At 38.9% G+C, this 15,721-nt stretch overlaps 1 protein-coding gene across 1 annotated transcript; it reads right to left on the minus strand.

Annotated features, from left to right (window-relative positions):
• Window positions 1–2,999: 2,999 nt before the first annotated feature.
• LOC146332986 (fibulin-7-like) lies at window positions 3,000–12,847 on the minus strand. The gene is made up of 8 exons (XM_084724415.1): window positions 12,753–12,847; window positions 9,630–9,789; window positions 9,362–9,532; window positions 8,658–8,783; window positions 7,288–7,473; window positions 7,070–7,207; window positions 6,002–6,137; window positions 3,000–4,843 (listed from the first exon to the last, which is right to left on the minus strand). Exons 1-8 carry the CDS (start codon window positions 12,819–12,821, stop codon window positions 4,480–4,482), a joined length of 1,350 nt encoding a protein of 449 aa, XP_084580541.1. The 5' UTR covers window positions 12,822–12,847; the 3' UTR covers window positions 3,000–4,479.
• Window positions 12,848–15,721: the final 2,874 nt, after the last annotated feature.

Here is a 15,721-nt window from a genome sequence, read left to right on the forward strand (position 1 = left end):
GTGCTGGTTTCCTATGACCATACCTCACGACCAGACTGAGATCACGATATTGATTTCACTGCCAGCACTCATTAGGAGGGTTTTTTATCTGTGTGGTGTGACTAGACTGCATTGGAGAGAGCTGTAGAGAAAGGATGGGGGAGATGCAGGAATGAATGAAAAGATGGATGCAATATGATACAGTAGAGGTGGGGAGGAAACGAAATGACAGTGAGGGGTGAAACAGCGCAGACATAACACCAGATTTCAGATGGCGTTCTCTCAGGCAGAATTTCAGAGACTAGTTTGTATATATTTGTGTAAGGGCTTGTGCACCACTCTGGACTTTTGCGAAGAAGCAGTATAGCAATAAAACATAGAAAGGAGAGCTGTAGATGAGTAGAGGAGGGGTTTACTCATTTCTGGGATAGGCAGGGTATCTGTGGGTCCTCAAAAAGGCTTAAAAAACCTGAAATTCAATAATCTGATTTTTTTTTTTTTTGCCTTAAAATGTCTTAAATTTTCTTAAATATGATTAATAGGTCTAATTTGATTATGAAGTTACTTGTGTAAAGTTGCATTAACTTCAGTCTTATAAATGTGTTTTTGGAAAAAAATTGTGTTGATCATGCTTTAAGAACTGCAAAACAAAACCTGTGTTGTAACCAATATCCACTATACACTGTAAAAAATAAACTGATGTTGTTTTTACCTTTAAATGCAATGTCTTAGCTACTTTAAGATTTAAAGTGACTGAATTTGAAAACACAAGTTGAGGTAATTTTTTAATGATTCAAAACAATTTCTAGTCAAAATAAACTTGAGAAAAATGTTCATTAAGCCTAAGATAGTAACTTGAAACAACAACTGTTTAGTCACATTAAATTGTAAGTTTAGGGGTAGAGACTGAATTCAATATGAACCTTCATCAGTTCATAGTGTTTACATTATTGTGAAAACAACCACGCAGCAAATGTTCCCCGTACATGTTTTTTCAAGCTATAAAAAATAGTCTGAGGAAAGTTTTAAATCTCAGTGTTTCTTTAGGAATTTAATTTAATTTAATGAGTTGATTGGCCTCTAGAATACATTCATTTAACTCATTATTTAAAATCAAACAATTTCAAGTTAGATGACTCAATGTTTATAAGTTCTGAAGTGTTAATAAATGCTAGATATTATTTTACACTGCTAGAAGTTTAGTAGGCTTCAGTAAATAAAACTTTTTACTATGTATGTTAAGTTAATAAGAAAAGATAAGTTGATTCCAAATCATTCCTGTATAATTTGTTATAGTGTGCAGCCCAGTCAGAATTTACCGGCGTATACCCAGGTAGTGTGTCTGCTCATTTGAAAACTACTACTACTTCTAAGAGCAATGAGTTAAAATTGTTTGATGAGATCTACCCATTCAACCACGTTTTAGTGGTTGAAATTTGATGCTTGTTGCACCTTGTTTAGCCACAGCACAACCTCTGCATTAACAACATTAAGTCTGCAACTCTGGTATGCAACCGCTGGACAGCATCATACTTCATACATGTTTTTTTGACAGTATGAGCATGAATTGGGTCACAAATGACCAATATGTATGACTTAGGGTCAAATAGTGGTAAACTTGAAGATTGCAAACACCCTGTCTTACTCCCCCCTTCCAAGTGTGTCACAGAACCTACAGTGGCAGTGAAATTCATGCAAACTGTGAAAAGCCATATCTTGGCCAGTGTTTGGTTTGTCCGTTCTGGGCTACTGTAGAAACATAGCTGTGCAACATGGCAGCCTCTGTAGAAGAGGAGCAGCTCCCTCTGTAAATAGAAATAGCTCAGTCTAATCTAATGAAATCTGATGAAAACACAACAGTTTTTTTTCAGGTAATTTCCCACAAATGAAAACATACTTTATTATAATCTCTTTCTGCCACATTCTGCTAAATCCTCTCTCAGCCTTTTAATTGCATTCTTAATGGTCTTACTAAGTCTTAACTTGAACTTGTTGTACTCCTGTAGAAACCCTGGATGGGAGTTTTGAGAGGACAGGAGCAGAAAAGCAGTCTGGCTGAACTTATACTGAATCATCACCTCTCCCTGAGGGGCCAACATAAGGAGGGCCTCCCATTCACCTCTCCCTCTGCTTGTTCTTCCATTAAGACAGAAGAGCCAGCGACAGAGTGAAGAACAGTGAGAGGTCTATTCTGTGCTGGTAATAAAGACACCAGCAACTTTTAATTCAGCCTGCACCTCTCGCCCAGTCACCGACTGGCTGGCGTGAATTGTCCTCTATTCAGCCTCCCCTATTCAACCATCACTCTCTGTCTGCCTCCCTATCTCTGTGCATCTTTTTTCTTCACTCAGCGTGCAATCTTGTTTTAGGATCCTGTGGCTAAAGTTCCCCCACCCCTCCCAACCCCGTTGGTGGTGTCATTGGTGAGTCTCAGCCGCCGTATGGAGCCTCGTCTGCAACTAAAGACATCCTGTTTGTCTCCAGTGAACCTACACTTTGCCTCGCTATCCACAGATGTACTTCTGTGTGGTTTCTTTTACAGAAAGTTGTGTAACGCTGAGCAGGAGATAAATGGCTGGTGCAGCACAGAGGTGACACATTTCATCACGCTTCTCCAAAATGCCACGATTTCTCCCAAACATATAGACTTCCTCATGAAAGGAAAACGATTACACACACACATTACTTGCAGGGTGCATGTGACGTGCATTTTTCTGTGTGTGCTTGTTTTACAAATTTAAAAGTTAAAGTTATTCATGCACTGTAAGAGCACAGTGGCTCTTTGAGCTGCGGGTCTTTGGCTGCCTGTCTGCTGAACAGCACTGCTCTGTACTGTGAGAACTCAAGTGTTTCCCAAACACCCTCTGCTCACATATATCACTGTTTCTGTATATATATATATATATCAGACTGCTCTAACAGCATATTGCACAAGGAAGAGAGTACAGTAAACTTAAACATTCAAATTTTTCCACCTTTCATGCATTTGGAAAAAAAAAGACCAAACTTTTTAGGGTTTATATGGTGTTTTAATGATTTTATTGGAGGCAAGGATATTATAGTGACAGAGTATAAACAAAACATGATCGTAAAGAGAATTGCAAAATCTTCACACATCATAATTACATGTCCAGTATACATAAACATCAACATAGCATTTACAAAAATATTACTTTCTTTCAGGAGCTTTGGACATTGAATGCTGTTTAACGATTTGCTGCATCTTGTTTTTCACCTTTTATATCTCCTACACTCATTTATATATTTTTGCAATAAATATGTTTTAGTTAGTTCATACAAAGCCCTCATTTTATGGTTAAGTCAACCCAAATATACATTACTCAGTCTGCGTTTATAGCTCAGAAGTAATGCCCCTGAAGAACTCATATTCTGAAACATTTATTGCAAGCAGCTGTGCTGGCTAATGCTAACTTTACTACACTTCTGAGCTGCAGCTACTCCTTTATCTTGGATGGTCACAGCAACACATCAGATTATCACAGAGGTGGCAAAAATATACAGTCTTTACTCAAATAAAAGTACACGTATTTGTGTCAAGAAAGACTCCAGTAAAAGTAGAAATACTGATTTGACTTCTTTACTCATGGTGAAAGGTACAGTAAGTATAAGTAAGTATAAAGGTACAAAAATAAAAAGTAGTCGTCTGAAGGACAATCCTCAAGTCTCCCTCTCTTGTCTGTTTAATCTTGTTGCATCTTATATGTTGTTTTTGTCTTGTTACAGATGTCATGCACGATATACACTGATGGATCCACTGAGGAATCCTCTTTTCTACGGGTTGTTCCATCCATTTAGGTTGAAATTCATACTGAAGTTGGGAAGAGTGGTGTGCAGTGAGGCAAAATAAAAATAATCAATAATTCCCCTCAAATGCATTAAAACTAACGTAACAAGTTTGTTTTGAAGCTATAAGGGGTAGAAAGCACACATATTTGTGTTAAAATGTAGGGAGTACAAGTAAAACAATAAATAAATAAAGAACTGTATAGATACCTGAAAACTAAAGAACAGTTACAGAGTATTTGTACTACTGTTACCTCCCACCTCTGGACTATCACACAGCTGCGATTAAATATAGATCAACCAGACTTTTGTTTGGCCTTGTAGTGCGTTTCTACAGAAGCCAAGAATGGCTGTAATTGCAAATATTTTTCAGTTCCGTTACCTTGAGATCACTAGTTAATTATCTTATCTCAAGATAACAAAATTAGTTATCACAAGATTATGATAAATTAAACCATTATCAGCAGAAAACAAGCTTTGCTATCTCGAGAAAATGAAATAATTAACCAAGTATCATAAAAAAATGAGCTGTGCTATCTCGAGATTATGAAATAATTAAACCATTATCAAGAGAAACATTGTTATCTTGAGATAATGAAAGAAATGACTTTTGATCTTGAGACAACGGCATTAAAAAATAGTTTGAATTATGGCTGTTCTCAGCTTCTGTACATTTCCACTTTCTTCCCCCTCTTTCTAGAACTCATATGGGGAAACAAACATGGTGATTTTGGTGATGTACCTCCCCAACTGGACTCGTCTCTCCAGCTCGCTCATCTCCACCTCTGCCTCCAGCGTGGCGGGGCCCTGCACAGGGCTCACCAGCATCAGCTGACCTGTAACACGGTCTGAACGCTGGACTGTGAAGTGACGCCGAGCTTGTTTTCCCCCCAGCAGGGAGAAGCGAAGAGTGTCGCCCATTGGACGCAATGCTGAGACCCTGAACATGACGCGAGGAGCTGACAGGTTGGAAACGACAGCCAGGTAATGGTAGGAGAAGGAGTTTGGAGCCTGAGAACATGCCTTGTTGTCGACAGGGCAGGGATTACGCTCACAACGCCTGGAAAAAGAAGGACAAACTGAGCAAGATGTACACTGTAAGTCCCATATCACTCACTCAACTTAAAAGTTTATTGTAAAGAGTTAATGTGCACAGTAAATAATTTTGAGCTAGTTCAATTTAAAAAATATACATTAACTGAACTTAGTTTGAATAACTGGTTCAAAGTCTTGTTTGAGTTTTGATTTTATTTGAGTAAATTTTGAGTCTCAGTTTGAAAACTCATTTCTTCATGACAGACAAAAAACTTAGAACTATAGTTGCTCCTGTTGAAGCAAATTTGTTCCAATATTGACACAAAGACAATATGCAGAGCCAATTGCCCCTATACAAGTTCTAAGCAAGTTGCGTAGGGCCCCACGAGGTGCGCAAGGGCCTCAGCTCTCCCTCGTGTCAAAGCAGGTGTCAGTGTTTACAACTTTAATGAGAGGATGAAGCAGAACTAAAGAGTAAATAACATTCTGAGTGAAGAGAGTAGACAGTAATCAGGTAAACTTGTGTTTCCTCTCCAAGTTTGATGTCATTCATTCACGGTAACTTAGCCATTTTAGCAAAAATGAAGTCAAACACTTAAAGCTTAAACTTAAAGCTACAACAAGAACTTTAATATTTTGTTGATTTTGGAGGCCCCTGTGGACAAAAGCAATTTGCAATTTGCTTAATTTGCACATTGCTTAATTTTAACTGTAACAAACTACAGTAACAGTCTGATTTCATGAAGAATCTGACCTGGTGGCAGGTAATAAGAATAACTATTCAGAAATACTCAGTTATCCCTTTAGTGGTCCTGTTAACTAATGTAGGTCATATATGGGCATCAGCAATAAATTTAAACTGTTTCTTAGCCAGTTAAAAACTCATTGTAGTGGCTTTAACATAAAACATTATGCCAGTCTTATAAAGGATGAGTGTTTCTGTCAAGTGTCATGTTGACATCACTGAACATTTATATTGACTTTACATTAAAATTTTGTGTCATGGATAAAATGTGGGTTTACAATGTAGCTGACAGAATTAATCCAAGTGTGAGAAATGGTGTTCAGTTTAATTAAACTAGTTTCAAACTTTTTACCGTCCATCTCAAATGAAAATTCACTCTTATTCATACAACAGGGAGAGAACTTGGATGTAAAAAGATTAATTGAGGTTAATGCTCACATAGGTGACGTCTTGACATATGTAGCATTAGGGACTTTAGGGCAGTCCACACGGACACACTGGAAACCACCGTATGTATTAATGCACATCTGGTCCTTTGTGCAGTTGTTCTGTCTGGTGGCACATTCATCAATGTCTGTGAGGAAACATCAACACAGTGAAACATTCAGTCAAAAAGAGAAGTTAGCTGGTCCACACTGTATGAGAAGAATTAAATATTGATTTCTCTGTGAGCAGTTGCCATTTTTGGTGAAGTTTGCACTTGGGTAAAGTTTCTCAAATTTATGAGCTTGCAGAAATAGTTATACAATCATTCTTAGTTTTGAGACACACAAAAACTACAAATAATCAATATAAAGGTGTGAAATATTGATTACTCTTTATTTACTCTTGAATGTTATTGATTATTTCACCCACATACACATGTTTTCGGGGAATGTCTGTCAGCAGTTCTACAGTTTAACAAAGACAGTAGTGGAGTCTGCCTCCTGACAGGATAATGGTGGTGAAGATGCACCACAGGGAAGATGGTAGTATAAAAACAGGAAAATATGTTTTGTTTATAAGTGTTGATAGCTGGTAATATGTTCAGTTTTTTTCTACAAAACATGAAAAAAAAAGTTTATAAAATGTTTTAAAAGTTGGTCATTAAACAAACTATTAAAAAAGAGGAAAATGTTACCCTGTTTATACTCTAAATAGGCAATATAGCTCAGGAGATATGGAGTGTAAGTTGGAAAATAAAGGTCATATTTTGAAAAGAATCATGATTTTTGTCATTTTAGCCTAGATGAATTAAAATGAAAATAGTATTATATTCATTCATTTTCCAAAATATTTAGGATGAATGAATTATTGGCGGTTTTAATCCTTAACATAATAGGCTTTTTATCAGGTATAGTCTAAGCAACACAGTGTGTTACGTATAAAAATGGGTGTGTTGTTTTTTCAGGAACATTTAGTATTACAGAAACTATTTTATGGAAAACTTTATGTAATGCTGAGGACAGATTTTTGAAATTAAAATGAAAAATGATAGCAAAACAAAACACAGATAAATAAAAATACCTTTACAGCTGCGTCCGTCTCGGGTCACATTGTATCCAGAGGGACAGGAGCAGCGGTAGCCACCAGGCGTGTTAACACAAGCATGTAAACACAGTCTCCCAGCCTGGCCATTATGGAACAGCTCACATTCATCTATATCTGAAGTGAACAACACACGCAGTTAACGTCTTTCATGGAAACATGAGTATGCGTCTGCTTTGGTTTGGTAACAGTTGTACCAGTGCAAGTGTTGCTGTCCCTGCCGGAGATGGTGTACCCTGGCTCACAGGTGCAGTGGGTGGTCCCCTGCGTTAGAGTGCAGCGTGATGGACGAACCCAGGGCCCGGTGGTGGCAGCAGGCAAGGTGGAGGCAGCAGCGGTGGCTGGGGAGGTGGCGGCGGAGGTGTTTGTCATGGTGACAAAGACTGAATGAGGGAGACAGGAAGGAGGAAAAGTAAGCAGCTGTAGAGTGTGTTTTCATTCCCTGCTGTAATATTGTCAGTGAAGTAGCTGTGTGTGGGCTCATCATTTATTAATAGATAATGTGTGACAGACAATATTATTATAAAATATTTGTGATGTGAGAGTCTGTCACAACAGGCAGTGTCAAATGGAATTAAAGAGGAGAATGACTGGATTTTTAAAAGGTCATGGGTTTCAAGACATTAAGTCATGCCTCCAAAAATCAACAACAGTATTCTTGTTATTTATGTAATTTAGTTACCACCATGTAAAAATGTTGGCATCACTTGGCTGTCATCTATTTACACAGATAAGGTGTGATGAGATTTACAGCCATACAACACTCTCTCACACATTGATATTAGGGCTGCAACAATTAATCAATTAATTGTCAACTATTACATTAATCACCAATTATATTGACAAATCATTTTGAGTAATTTATTAAGAAAAAAAGTCAAAATTCTCAGCTTCTCAGATGTGAACATTCCCAGTGTTTTTAATCCTCTACCACAATAAACTGAATATCTTTGGGTTGTGGATAAAACAAAACATTTGAGGATGTTATGTTGGGCTTTCAGAAACACTGATTGACATTTTCATCATTTTATGACATTTTATAGGCCAAAGGTATATTGTATGAACTTGGATAAAGTCTCTATAATGGCCCACACAGGTGGGAAAGGTGAACTACCGTTACAAACTATATCTTAGTGTGGAAATATTAAATATAGAGAGAAGAAACAAAACAAACTGGGCTCCAGAGAGTCACAGTCTCTGTTTGTACATTAACGCCAGAATCCACATCAGACAGCGTCGTCTTGGACTTCAGACTGAAATTCAATAAACCCACTTTGTGGTATGTAGCACTGACTTGTATTGGCAAGCCAAACCACTGGCCAACGTAATCTCCTTTGGCAGACTAGGAGGATTTGGATGCCAGCCTATAAAAAAAATGTTCACTGCAGTAAAGTGTAAATACTTATTTGTTATAAGTAGGTCCTAATATTGAGGAATCAAAATATTTGGTGCAACCCAACACCCAAACCCTATGAGTCTGTTACTTGTTTTCTAAAATCAAACAGCAGTAGGATTGTTTTGTAAAACTATGTGTGTGTGGTCTGAGTATGTCGTGTATTATACCTACATGTTGGCACGGGGCTCTGACAGGTGGCTCCAGACCAGCCTTTGGCACAGACACAAGAGAACTGGTTCACTTCATCCACACATGTCCCACCATTCAGGCACGGAGAGGACGCACACTCGTTGATGTCTGAGAGAGAAGACAGGATGGAAGGTTACATGCAGACATGTTCTAGAGATTCAAGGACACCAAATATCTTTGATGCTTAAATATAAAAGAATGTGACATCATGGTATCTGTATGTGAGAGAGGGAATAAGGACAAAATGGAGCAGGTGAGTTGATATTTGTTGTGTAGGGGAAGCCCTGTGTTCATCAAACAGCCTTTGAGTCGTTATCTTAAAGTCAGTGAGCTGTCAGAGGACACAGAGGTTGGAATATCACATGTCACAGCATTCAATAAGCTCTCTGGACAACGACCAAAGTACATAAAGAGGAAATATGATCATGGGTCCCATGAAATGTATCTCTACATGGAAAAATGTTGGTGACATGCAGAATGCACAAAAAGAGGAACGGCAACAGAGAGCAGGAGAGGGGAAGGTTACAAAGAGGATGATGACAGGGCTGTAAGAGTGATCAGTGGGTTAGATAACGGCATCGGTGGATGGTCAGGGTGACGAAGAGGAGAGATGCTGGTGGGAGAAGGATGAGGAGGAGACTGTGACTGTGAGGCCAGGTAGCAGGAGATCAGTGCTGGTCTCTCACCTCGGCAGGTAGTCTGCTGGCCGCTCCAGCTCAGGCTCTCCTGACAAACTCTGCTCTCTGATCCCACAAGTTCATAACCAGGGTCACACAGGAAGTGAACCTCATGGCCCACGCTGTGAGACTTGCCAAGTTTCCTTCCATTGATGGGTGCATCCAGTTTTGGGCAGGTACCTGTTGGAAAAGAAATAGGTAATTAAAGAAGCAGAATAGCAGATATTTCAACATATAACTTTCAAACAAGTCAGTTTCTCTGAGGATTTTTGCTTACTGTTGGTGGCTCTTGTGTTCTGCTTCCCTGCATTGCTCTGCAACAGGTTTATTTTCTTCTTCAGGTTGCGAAGACTCTGCAGATATGAGGCTTCATGGGCTGAGAGAAGCTTCTGGACCTGCTTCAGAGAGCCCTGTATTTCCTGTCTACTAGGACAGTCCTGGAGCAAAAACATAGAAGATGAATAATTAAGTTTTGATTAATATTTCACAGCAACTTGTTCAAAGCTGCAATTCACTGACAAGATCACAAAAATCTGCCTGTATGAAATATATATTATTTATTCTTTGCTAAAATAATGACAATATGTATAACTACATAATTTTGTGATTTTTGTTCAAGGACCAGTGTGTAGGATTTAGTGGCATCTAGCGGTGAGTGCTGCTCACTCTCCGTTTCCAACTGTATAGGAGAAACTACAGTGGCTGCATTTGTCTGCTCTGGGTTGCTGTAGAAACATGGCAGTGCAACATGCTGACCTCCGTGGAAGAGGACATGCACCCTCTGTAAATATAAAGGACTTGTTCTAAGGTAACGAAAACACAGCAATTCTTATTTTCAGATGATTATACACTAATGAAAACATATTTATGAATATTATATTAAATTTCTGTCATATTCTGCCAATAAATCCACATAAATCTTACACACTGGACTTTTAATACTGCATCCCTCTAAGTCTTGGGAGCATTTAAGAATGTATTACAGTATCCTGAAAGTTACTATCTGGATTTTGAGAGCAGTTTTGTTGTTTGTTTTGCTGAATTTATGAATACAGAAAACCTATTCCTCTGGCTGTGGTCAGTTTAAAATAAATATTTGTCAGCATGGAAAGAGACCACAGAAGTCAGGACCACAAGCCAGTGATGTCATTGATGTATTAGCCAGAGAACTAACTTTTCATTAATTCCAACATTTCCATTCATTCATTCAAGGTGATGCAAAAGATTTTTTTGCGATCAAAATATCTTTTTCATTTTGCTTAATAGCATCAGAGACAGACAATGTACTTACCTACAAAGAGTTTTCAATGGGAACCACACACTGACCTTGTCGTCATAAAATCACATAAATTATGAAGGAAGAGGTTAAACACTTTTCAACCAACTCACAAGGACTTTAAGGCCTGTCTGGTGGTCTCAAGGGCAGGATAATCTTATCACAGGAGAGACTTGGAAATATACTGTAGCACACGGACTGAAGGCAGCAAGATTTATTTAATGACTTTTCGATGCCAGATGCATCTTCAGGAGAGTCAAAAAGTCTGAATCTGATGAAGTATGTTTTGGACAAATTTTACATGCCTGTCCTGTGACATAAATTAGCCCTGCTTGTTTTTCCTCTGTGCATACTTTGAATTTTACTGGGAGGGAAAAAAACCCCTAATCATCTGAAATACAAATGGATATCTAAGACTACTCTATCAAAGTAAATCTATTGCTTTATCAATCGATTGTGCAAGTAAATGGTTTACTCAAAAACAAAACAGAAATCAGCGTCTCTGCAGGTAAACAAATGAAATACTGCTGAAGGAGAGCATTAGACGTCCCTGTGCAGCAGGACTGGGCTGTTGTATGATGGAGTAAATGCAGTAGGATCAGAGTATATTTGTTCACTGTAAGTTTTTGTAAGCAGGGACCTCCTCCTCTCAAGTGAGATACTGTAACTCAGTCATAAACACGGGAACACCCCCTGAAAGTAACCAGTTACTATTATTGTGATGTGGTTTTTAGGCGTGATCCCATGTGGACATTCAAAATCTTAGTAGTTACGTAACCGACACTTTGGGAGAGGGGGTGAAATCAGCTTGCATTATGGGGAATCACTTGCTCTTTATGATGTGGTGGATTTAGGGTTCAGGGTCAGTCAGTCAGGTATAAACACCCTCAGCATAAACATCACCTGTGTTTAACATCACCTCCCTTCTTATTGGTTGGAGAAGTGAGGGAGTGGCGTTGTTTTCTAACCATTCAACAGCGTCATTCTCCACTTTCTGCCCCGTCCTCTCCTGCATGTTTTCAGACAACCAATTAGTGTTTTCGTCCAGCCAGAGTTATGTAACAAGAGTCAATATTTGTTGAAAACACCTTTCTGATTTGGACAGAACTCGGGTCTGGAGAGACTTCAGTCAGTCAGGAGGGTCAGCTGGTGTTTACAGTGTAGTTGTCAAAGGCCTCTTTCTGCCCACGCTAAGCAACATTTCACATGTTAACTGGGTGACAGTGTGTAGGAGGCACTGGAGTTCAAGACTACAGAACAGTATGATTAAATCTATACAGAGCTGTCTGGATTATTTAATGTGGCACAACTTTGAAACACTGAAATACAACTTTAAACAACATACACACATCCAAATAATAATAAAAAAATATTTATTGTCACGGCATGATGATATTGGACCTTGAAACAAGCGTTTCGGCATGCAAGCTGTCATCAGTGGGTGAAAAACATTTCTGACCATGCTGTGACAATAAAGGCATTTACCTTAAAGAGGCAAAGACTCCTGCAGTGGAGTTTTTGTGATTTTTGAGTGCACATGTATTCTTATCCAAAGAGCACCTCAACAAACAAACACTTACCCAAACATTTTTTGAACACAGATGCATATACAAGACTTAAATCATCACACTCACATTCATATGGACATATAAGACATGAAAATGCTGGAAATCTCTCAGTACCACACAAGTGGACATGCACCGACACAGACATGCACGCAAATCCCTACAGAGAGTCATTCACAGACAGATGCAGCTTTTTGCAGGATTGCAGTGAGGCACAGCATAAATATATTGAGACTATTTATTCACTGGAGCCTCTGGGGTCTTGTTCCTGAAGTTTGCGTGCAAAGTGAAGGTGACTCAAGGTTTTCTCTGTCAAAAACTCTCTGTGTGATGCCAAGCAAGGACATTCACAGTCAGATCTTTTCACGGCTCACTCAGATCTGAGCCTTTTGGCCATGCATGGTTGTCAATTAATCAGTTAATTAGATCAATTAGATACAGTAGAACTGTCTTTCTGTGTGTCAAGGCTTTCAAGTTATTTGCTGCAAGTGAAATTAGCTAAAGCAATCAACTAACTTCACTGATTAGCTCATCATTCTGAGACACTGCATTCACTCACCTGTCCAAAAGTAGGATGCAGCGGGCAGAAACACAACAAGGTGGTGACAATCACAGTTGACGCAAGCATGTTTCCCGGATCACAGTCCAGTCGAAGATCAGCTGTGTGAGAGGTTGCAGGCAGTGCAGGGAGTGTGTGCAGGGACTCCAGGTGAGAGAATGACCACAGTTGGCAGTGGAAAAAGCTGCTGCAGCAAACCGCTGAGGAATGTTGGGTTTACTCTTCAGGAGCCAATCAGGGAAGGAGACTTTAAGAAAAATCTGTCCACATCATTATTCCTTTACTTAACTCAGTGCGCGCTTCCTTTCTATATCTTGTCTATGGAGAAGTGGAACAAAACTGGCATTTGCTGGTAAAGATGTTCCAGATCATATAGGTGCAAAAATATGACATGAGAATCACTCTTAAGGTTGACTGACACTTTAAATGATAAATGCAAATAAAAAGTACTAACACAAATCTTCAGAACACAAGATTAGAACCCGTTCTCACGTTTTAATGTTTCTGATGTTGTTAAAGCCTGGTTTGAAGTAATAATTTTAGCCAATATTGTCTGTTATATTTACATGATAAATTACATTACTATACACTCACTCATTCCACTCACAAGTAGAATCTGTCACCTCCACATGACATCAGAATGCTGCATTTTATAGCCTTCATTGCCAGTGATGGAGACAAGCTGTGCCTGTGCCTAGGAATATATTAACACATGCATTCATGTACTGTATATTAGTTGGATGGAACTAAACATGACATGTTCTTCTCAGTCTCCAAACCTGACTTGGCTGTGTCATGACAATGGGCAGAGATATTGCCATGACTACAGAAGCCCTGAGAGGCAAGTGAGGAAAAAAAATAATTTAATCTTATCCAATTTTATCCAATTATTCATTTTGGTCACAAGAGGCTGAAGTGCACCACTATCCCATGTTCTAAAGAGGACTAAAAAGAGGTATCATGGCTGTATTAGGGTAAAATATGGTCTGGGCTAAATTTGGGCTAAATTAGGACTTAACCAGATGGAACAGTTAAATTTTCAGTGTCTATTTTTGTGAAAAATAAAGGCCATGAGAAACCCAAAGCCCAAAAGACATCATTCGAATGACACCAGGTATTTGATGAGAACATTTTCTTCCATGTGAGTTTTAATTTCTCCACGCACTCTAAAGACAAGTCACATATATTGTGTGTTAGGACAGTGGCACACATGACAGTGGGTTCAGGGAATACATCAACATGGATCAAGATGAGCAGCAGGTAGTAAATATTTATTTTCCCTTTATATAATGGCCTGATAATGATGATTCACAGCTGTAAAAAGATTGATGCCCTTATTTGTTCTAAACATATCCCGGCACTAATCACAAAATTTCCACCCAGCTCCCTGTTGTTGTTTTTCAAAAGCAGTGCTCTTCACGGTTAGACAGAACTTTATTTGTCCTGAGGGGAAACTGCTGCACAGCAGCTGCAGCACAAAGTATGAAAGAGTGCAAATATTGTTGTTGTTAAAAAGCAACAGTCATATAAACACATTCTTTAACTTGTCAGTATGGTGAAGTAAAGCAATGAAGCTGCATGTTTGTGTGGGCAGAGACACTTTTGTGAAGTTGGCATTGAGAAATCAGGTAGTTACAGGTTGCATCCATCCTGGCTTTCACATTGACTTTTACTTGTCAGTATCATCACCATCTTCTTTTCTGTTGTTGGCTGTGGAGAGAGAAAATTTGCTTTGATTCTGCAGACAAAACTGCTGTGAAAAATCCCATCATTTACATGAAATTATAAAGATGTGAGTGAGTTTGCAGCTGAACTCCACTGCTGTTGAAAAACATTTACTGTATAGATGGACTTCTGTCTTCAGTGTGTGCAGCTGGTACCACTGCAGTTCAAAGAGTATGAGGACGCTCAGGCTCTCGACTACTGCTTTGAGCTGAAGCAGGAGGGAGCTTACAGCGCCACCTCTGGTTCTTGGATCCACCTGAGACATCATCGTAGTGGGTGGCTGAGTCTGACTGACCCCAGAGCAGACTGTGTCTGCAGCTGTCATTTGTCTCAGCAGGGTCAGACGGTCCCTTTTACTGATGCAGCAAAATCAAAGAGATAAGAAACAACTGGACAGCCTGGGGACTGAATCCTCAGTGAAAAATACATTGAGCCCACAGGGGAGAGAAATGAGTGGGAGTCTATTGTGTTGTGCTGCAGTCATCTCCAGACTCTGAATCATCCCCACAATGTGTGAATCGTGAGTCATGCTTCCCACACCGGGTCCATAAAGAAAACACTGTCACCCTGTCTCCACAGACAAGTCCATCCTGTACCTTTACACTCTCACACTGTTCCGACTGTCTTTTGCTCTACTTTAAGGTCTGCCACCTCATGTTCAGCTACACTGTAATGTACTTCTTAAAATATCACATAAAAATACTTCCTGCAGCTCTCTCTGCCCATAAAGCCTCATCTGTAGTGATTCATCTGAATAACAGACACGAGTCTCTCAAAATAAACTTCCCCTCATTAACAGTGAATCAACATTCATGCTCAACCAAGAGTAAAAGTAAACCTCTCTGTTTGTCATCAGGAAATGATGATAGAGATGATTAAGTAACATGTTTTTGTCCTCAATGTCTGACTGGCACACACCTGCTCTCTGTGGTGAAAAGTAGACAGAGTTTTCTTTTAAATGTGCTTAACTGAAACACTTAAGTACAGCTTTGAAGTTCTAACCGACTTAAGTATTTCCATTTCATATTACTTTATTATTCTAATGCAGCATATTTTAGAGACAACAATTTTTATTTCACTGCGTTTATTTTAAAGCTATCCTCAAACTTAACAGATCATTGACACACAAAGCACCATAAATGTGTTGTAGATTTAAGTTTAAAAAGCTGCTTACATGTTAATGAATGGAACTGGGCGTTGGTTTGCAAAATATTGATTGAAATAACGCAGAACCAAATAATATT

This window comes from Lutjanus erythropterus, chromosome 1 (genome assembly GCF_056507025.1).
Source record: "Lutjanus erythropterus isolate fLutEry1 chromosome 1, fLutEry1.hap2, whole genome shotgun sequence".
NCBI classification, from domain to species: domain Eukaryota; kingdom Metazoa; phylum Chordata; class Actinopteri; order Lutjaniformes; family Lutjanidae; genus Lutjanus; species Lutjanus erythropterus.

Coding starts and splice junctions, on each gene's coding strand:
- LOC146332986 (XM_084724415.1), bottom strand. CDS start 12,821: ATGCTTGCGTCAACTGTGATTGTCACCACCTTGTTGTGTTTCTGCCCG. Junction 9,533..9,629: donor GAACACAAGAGCCACCAACA/GTAAGCAAAAAT, acceptor CTTTTCCAACAG/GTACCTGCCCAAAACTGGAT. Junction 7,474..8,657: donor TCAGAGCCCCGTGCCAACAT/GTAGGTATAATA, acceptor TCCCTCATTCAG/TCTTTGTCACCATGACAAAC.